Source organism: Trachemys scripta, chromosome 2 (assembly GCF_013100865.1).
Source record: "Trachemys scripta elegans isolate TJP31775 chromosome 2, CAS_Tse_1.0, whole genome shotgun sequence".
NCBI lineage: Eukaryota > Metazoa > Chordata > Testudines > Emydidae > Trachemys > Trachemys scripta.
In genome coordinates this window covers 277,662,165-277,668,972 of record NC_048299.1, presented here as the reverse complement: position 1 = coordinate 277,668,972, position 6,808 = coordinate 277,662,165, and the positions used below count along the sequence as shown (strand labels likewise).

Genomic DNA, 6,808 nt, shown 5'->3' with positions numbered 1-6,808 from the left:
GGAGGGGGCAGCAGTGGTGTGGAGATGGTCTCCACAGATAGTCCTTAGTCAGTCTTTGGCCTCCTGCTGACTCTTAACAAGGAGACCAGCAAGCGTCAAGGTTGGCAGCTGTTTCTGTGTTGTGGACACACTTGTGCTCTAGGAACAGAACTGAGCTCTGCCGAACTCATTTCATGTAGGACAGAACTCAGCACTCAGATGGTGAAGGGCCCTCGTCACTACTGGCTTGGCCTGCATTACAAGTGGTGACCCTGATGTCAACCTAACAACGCCTGGAACTGTCCAAGTGCATCTGAAAATATTCAGGGGCCTGCCAATGACCACCTATCACACAAGACATATAGCTCACACATCTCACAGACCTACGCTAATAGGAGTGGAGCAGACAGGATTCTCTTCTCCGTCATACAGAGAATAGGAGGGAACAAGAAGACAAACCAATCCAGATACTGGATTGAGGATGATAGCATTAGATAAGGAAGGGGTCACAGCAGTTGGGTTGGGGAGGGAAGAGACGTTTGAATTGGGTGGGGTGGGGTGTTCATGGATTGATCCGTAGCTGAAAGGGGTTTACAGATCAATATACTGAATTGCAGACGTCTCAGAGTTATAATGGAGCCCTCACTAAAAGGAAACGCCCTGAAAAAGGATGTAAAATCCCCTCTCCTGTTTTCTCTGCTTACGACAAAGGAGAAAAAGGCAAGACAAATATTGTAAATGGAAAGGTAAATAAAAGACTCGCTTTATGAGGTAGGTACATATGGATGCTCCACACCTTATTGAGCCACCTATTGTCACACCTACCTGAGACCAAGCCTTTAAAACTGCTGTTCTCGTTTGCCAAGGCAATCCATCGTCCCTACCGGAGAAGCTGTCCTTTTCTCTGCAAGCTGAGAGGATCCCAAGGAGATGAAGGCTTATCTAATCATTTTGCTGGCCACAGTCCTGTGGGCAGAGAGAGGTGAGACTTCCACTGATAATAATGCTTTCCATCGCTGAGCTCCTGTACACTTACAATTATGGGCTTGAGCCAAAGCCCAGTGAAGTCAGCGGAAAGACTCCCCGTTGGCTTCAGTGGACTTCCTTCCCCAAAGGAAAAGTTTACAGAAGCTAGGATGGGGAGAGAAAGGAACGGGATCGTTTATCATTATTTGCACGTTCTGCCAGCTCCTCTAAATGATTTCTGCCGCTGTTGCTGTTCTTTGTGCAGTCTGTGGTCACTCCACCTTTATCCCCAGCTATAAATGCTGATCTTCTTTGTAAAGACCCCACTGGCTTCTTTTCCTCCTTGCTCATTAAAGTATCTGAAAAATCAGCGGGAATGAAAGGTGTTTGTGGAGTTTAAGGCCAAAAAAGACCATTATGATAATCTGATCCGACTTTTTGTATAATACAGGATGAAGAACTTGGACCCAGAAATAATAATTACACCACTGCCTGCCTCTTATATAGCACTGTTCATCAGTCGCGCACAAAGCGCTTTACAAAGGTGATCAGAATCATTATCCCCGGCAATTTCTGCATCACGCTCATCACTTCTGTTTGAGCTAGCGCAGATCTTTAGAAAGAGGTCTAGCCTTGATTTAAAGACTGCAAGTGATGGAGAATCCACCATGTCCCTAGGAAATCTGTTCCAATGGCTGATTACCCTCCCTGCTAAAAAATAGTGCCTTATTTCTAGTCAATTTCTAGTCTAGATTCAGTTTCCATCCATTAAAAAGCAACACAGGGTCCTTGCATCTGAAGAAGTGAGGTTCTTACCCACGAAAGCTTATGCTCCCAATACTTCTGTTAGTCTCAAAGGTGCCACAGGACCCTCTGTTGCTTTTTACAGATTCAGACTAACACGGCTACCCCTCTGATACTTTCCATCCATTGGATCTCTTTATCCTTTTTCTGTCAGTTTAAAGAACTGTCTCCTCTCGGAAATCTCTTTCCCATGTAGGATCAGAGTCGCTGATCAAGCCCCTGTTAGCATTCTCTTGAATCAACTAAATCAATCATCCCTCTTAAGTGTCTCACTACAAAGGCAGGGTTTTCAGACCTCCAATTCTTGTAGCTCTTTTCAGAACTCTCCCCAGTTTTCGGCCTTTTGCCAGTTATTATTCCTATTTGCTTCTCTAATTAGTTTTGCTTTCCTTCTTTTCTGCACATCTCAGTAACGTTACCAGTTTCCCTTCGTTTTCCATGGGTGAAACTCATCCCTGTGCACAGGGCCGGCTTTAGGAAGTGCGGGGCCCGATTCAAATAGTTTTGACGGGGCCCCGGCAGGGTTGACTTAAAAAAAAACAAACAAAAAACCACATGGGGCTTGTACTCACCGGGCTGCGCTCCTAGTCTTTGGCGGCGGGTCCTTCACTCACTCCGGGTCTTCGGTGGCACTGAAGGACCCGCCACCAAAGACACAGAGCGCCGTCGGGTGAGTAAAAATTAAAAAGGCGCCTCTAGCTAGGGAAGGGATTCTCTGCCACTTGCCCCCCACTCTGGGCGGCCCTGCCACTCGGCGCGGGGCCCTCTTAGGCACGGGGCCCGATTCGGGGGAATTGGTGGAATTGGCCTAAAGCCGGCCCTGCTGTGCAGAGGGCCAGCACCACCCATGTCTCACTTAAGTTCTTGGGTTTAAATCGGTTTGGCTCCCTGGATGAACATACACCGATTTACATCTGCTGAGGATCTGGCCCACCAACGTGTTGTGTCTGGATAGTAGCGGGTCTGATCCTCAGCGGTGACATTCTGCTGCCTGTCGCACAATTCTGGCTGACACCGAGCAAGTATTCATGACATTTCCCTGGGAGAATAAGGCTGATTTCCCAGCCAATCAAATAAAAACAACTGTTTCGATAGCTGTCGGATATGCCGTGTTATCTTCTTTTCACAGCTCACTCACTGCATTGCCACGTGTGCAACACCACAACGGCGAACACCTGCACGAATCCCGTCAATTGCTCAACCGCTGATCGTTACTGCACGACATTTATTAGAAGTAAGTCCCAGCATTGCAGGTGCTTAGGGCCATATTCTGGAGTGGACCAGCACAGGCAGATCCCTAAGCCCATGGTCCGATGGCAAGATCAGAGCCTTGCTTAGTGAGTAGCTGATTAAGGGCAGGGAGACAAGTAAGTGGGCAGAAATGGTCCCGTTGAGAATACCCCATGTGCTGGGTGCCCCAGCTGGTGTACAACTGGTATAAGGGTCCTATGCTGTCCTGCTCCTATTCCCCAGGGTAGGACATGAAAGGAGGGGTCATGCCCAGAGTGCCCTGCACTATGGCTATTTTTCTACTTCCCAGAACCAGTGGAAAATAGAGTGTAAGTTAGACCAGCCACGAGGCTGCTCTCCTTTCCATTGGGGGCCAGGCTTGCCGTTTTGAGGAATTTTTTTGTTATTTTGTGGGTAAAACTGATCAGAATAGGAATGAACTGGTGGCAGAGCAAGATCCTGGGGGAACAAGGACCTCATTGTCTCTGTTAGAGATCCATCTGTTGATGTTCCGTGAGGTCTTGGAGGCGTGAGAGAACTTCATCCCACAACCTGTGCTCTGGATCCATGTCTTTCCGGGCTGGTGAAGGCCAGCAGAGAAGGACTGGGTCCTTGGTTGTAGACATTGTCAATGTCTCTCTCAGTGAGGACAGGCTTCCTAGTGCTTCGAAGGAAGCATTAGAGCAGCCTTTGCTCAAGGGGCCATCACTCAGCATATTGACATCCTCCCTTCTTGGGTACGTCTGTGGAGAAGGTTGGGGTAAGACACCTCCAGATGCCTTAGATCTCCTGGGCCCTTCTCACTCTGGGTTTAGACCTCGTTATGGCACAGAGACTGCATTGGTCAATGATGTTCTCCTGGTGATGGATGAAGATCAGGTATCAGCCGGTACCATTTATCACAAAGTGTTGGGCTCACCGGTGGACCCTGACAGGAGTGGAAAGGGTTCCTCCTCCGCGGCTTTATTCTTTTCCCTCTGAGAGATCTCAGCAGATAGTTGTGGGCAATTTCTCCTCCTCCTCCCAAGGAGTTGTCAAATCTGAGGTGTCTCAGGGTGCTATTTAATTAGAAACAAATGGATAAATCCCCTGGGATAAATGGATGATTCCATGGCGTTATGATCCCAGTGGGATTTAGGATAAAGTCAACACTGATGGATACAGTCTTTAAGGAGTCATTTGGGAACTTTTAAATGCAGATTCACCCTCCTCCCCTTTTCCTTTTCTTGTTTAGATGGCTCCACTCCTGACTATGTCCTGGAGAAGAGATGTTCCCCATCGTGCCCACTCTCTACAATGATTAAAACTCTTGCCACGTCCCAATCTTCTTTTCTCTGCTGCCAGGAAGATTTGTGCAATGGGGTGGGTGACATAAGAATTGGCTTCCCGGCATTGGCAATGAGCATCTTTGCTGGCTTTGTTGTCACCTTTGTCAGGACGGGAGTGTGATGTGCTGGGCAGAGAGGGGGTTTCCTCGCTGAACCCACCCAGGGAGAGACGACACCTCCTCTTTGCAATGCATCCCACCGGGTTTAACACTGGGCCTTTTCTATCAAGTGTCATCTTGGATCTCATCACCAAGGTTCTCTACCACCTTTCCCGCCTCGGTCACTGGGTGGAACTCCACGTCGCTCAGTGGAACCAGAAGGTTTTCTCTCATGTCCTTGGGGTTGGAGACTTAGGCACTCAGCTGGACTGTGCACATTTTGAATCCACTATTGGTGGCTGGGGCACGTTGACCAATGCTATATAGGGTAGGTTAGAATCATAGAATACCAGGGTTGGAAGGGACCTCAGGAGGTCATCTAGTCCAACCCCCTGCTAAAGCAGGACCACTCCCCAGACAGATTTTTGCCCCAGATCCCTAAATGGCCCCCTCAAGGATTGAGCTCACAACCCTGGGTTTAGTAGGCCAATACTCAAACCACTGAGCTATCCCTCCCCCTTTATTTAACCCCCTATGTCCTGGTGAATGTGCTGAAGAAATAAAGCTCGGGACTCACTGATGTTTATGCCCCTGAAAATGTCTGATTAAAAAAATGTCCATTCCTGGTGATGAGTTTCATTCTGCTATAGAGAAATGACTCATTAATATCCCAGCAGGGCGTGGTGTGTTGTTGATCAACGGGCACACATGATAGAAAACGAGCCACAATATACTGGAGATTGCGCCCAAACCAGAATGACTCATCTCCAGCCACCCGCCTTCCCACATCCTCCTCCAACGTTCAGTGTTTTGGAGAGATGAGGACCCAAATCCCAACTGTTACCACAGGAAAAAAGGAGCCCTATACCTCAGAGGAAGGGATGGCCTTGTGGTTAAGGCACTGGATGGGGGATCTGGGAAATCAGGGTTCAAATGTCAGCTCTGGCCAGGAGTGCTGGAAGTGCTCTAAAAGTGGGGGGCATGGTGCCTGAACTGTGGCCTCGCCCCAAGACCCTGCCCTCATGCTGCACCTTTTTCCCGGGCCCCCACCCTAGCACCACTTCTTCTCCCCAAAGACCCCGCTCGCTCCTCTCTGTTCCCTTCCCCCTCCCGCCCCATCGCTCACCCTTAGGGCAGGTAAAAAGTGACGGGGTCATGCCCCCTACTGTTCCCCCTGCCCACTGGTTCTGGCACCGGCTCCCTCTGTGACCTTGGGCAAGTTGCTTAGGCCCAAATTTTCAGAGCCACTGACCAACCAAAATTGTGAACGGGAACTCCAGGGGTTCTTTACCCCTGAATCCCGAGTGCTGTCTGTCTGCATTCCCTCATCTGTAGCATGGTGATGAGAGTCTTTATTCTCCACTGTAAAGCAGATGAAGAGCCACAAATGAAAAGCGCCCCAGGGCCGACGTCTGATCTGATTTATACCCTGATAGCTCCACTGACTCTAGTGGCCTTACTCCAGATTTCCACTGGTGTGGTCATCAGAGTCAGGGTCTGACTATTATAGGAATAATAATAAAAATACTTTAAACAAATACGGACACTAAATAAACAAGCAAGTCTGAGAGCTACAAGCTCCCCATGCCATAAACTATTTTGCCCTTCCTATCAGATCTTTTAGGTGCAGGGACATCAGCTGTTCACCCTGCCTACAGCCAGTTAGAGTTTAACTCTTGATCCATTCATGAGTCCCCAGAATGCCCATAGTTCCCCAGTGTTTTCCATATGATGGTGACTCTTTCTGAAGCTAACACGTTCTTCCAAAACATGGCGGGAGCCAAGCCGTACAGGCACAAAATCCCTTATTTGGAAATATCTGAAATGAATAAATAAAAGCAAATGGTCAGAATAACAACAATTTGCTCTTGTTTTCCTTGGGATTTTGGTTGGAACAAAAAAAAAACACGTTTCAGTTTTCTTCTTTTGCCAACAGGTGGCACTAGCAAACTGTATTTGCCTTTGCAGGTGGGTGAATAGGCTTATCTGAGGAGTATCAGGAAATGGTCAAAGGGAACAAAGAAGACTGAAAATTTACACCCAGTTATCTTGGGGACAGGATCTCAAGGGGTAGAAAACCCACCAGGGAATGGGTGTGTTAATAGCAGAAAACTGCAAGCTCCACTCTGCTAATGGAGAAGGGCACACGGTTAGAAAGTGGTTGTGTCTGCTTGGCTAGAAGGCATGATTAGCAAAATGCATCATCCCCCACTTCCATTTGTTCCTCCTAATTAATCACTGAGCAAACTGGGTGTATCCCGAAGAAGAATCAAACAGCCTCTTGCTTTGGTCTCCTCATTTTAATATGTCGTTATTACGAGAAGAACAAACACAGCACTTGAGTCTTGTACAGCCAGTCCAAATGATCAGACACCACCTTCATTTTCATTCTCCCTTGTGGTA

General features: G+C 48.1%; 1 protein-coding gene across 1 annotated transcript; it reads left to right on the top strand.

Annotated features, from left to right (window-relative positions):
• Nucleotides 1–781: 781 nt before the first annotated feature.
• Nucleotides 782–6,235, top strand: LOC117871688 (lymphocyte antigen 6E-like). Its single transcript, XM_034759470.1, has 3 exons — nucleotides 782–961; nucleotides 2,879–2,983; nucleotides 4,214–6,235. The coding sequence occupies exons 1-3, from the start codon at nucleotides 910–912 to the stop codon at nucleotides 4,426–4,428; spliced, it is 372 nt and encodes a 123-aa protein (XP_034615361.1). The 5' UTR covers nucleotides 782–909; the 3' UTR covers nucleotides 4,429–6,235.
• The last annotated feature ends 573 nt before the right edge of the window (nucleotides 6,236–6,808 follow it).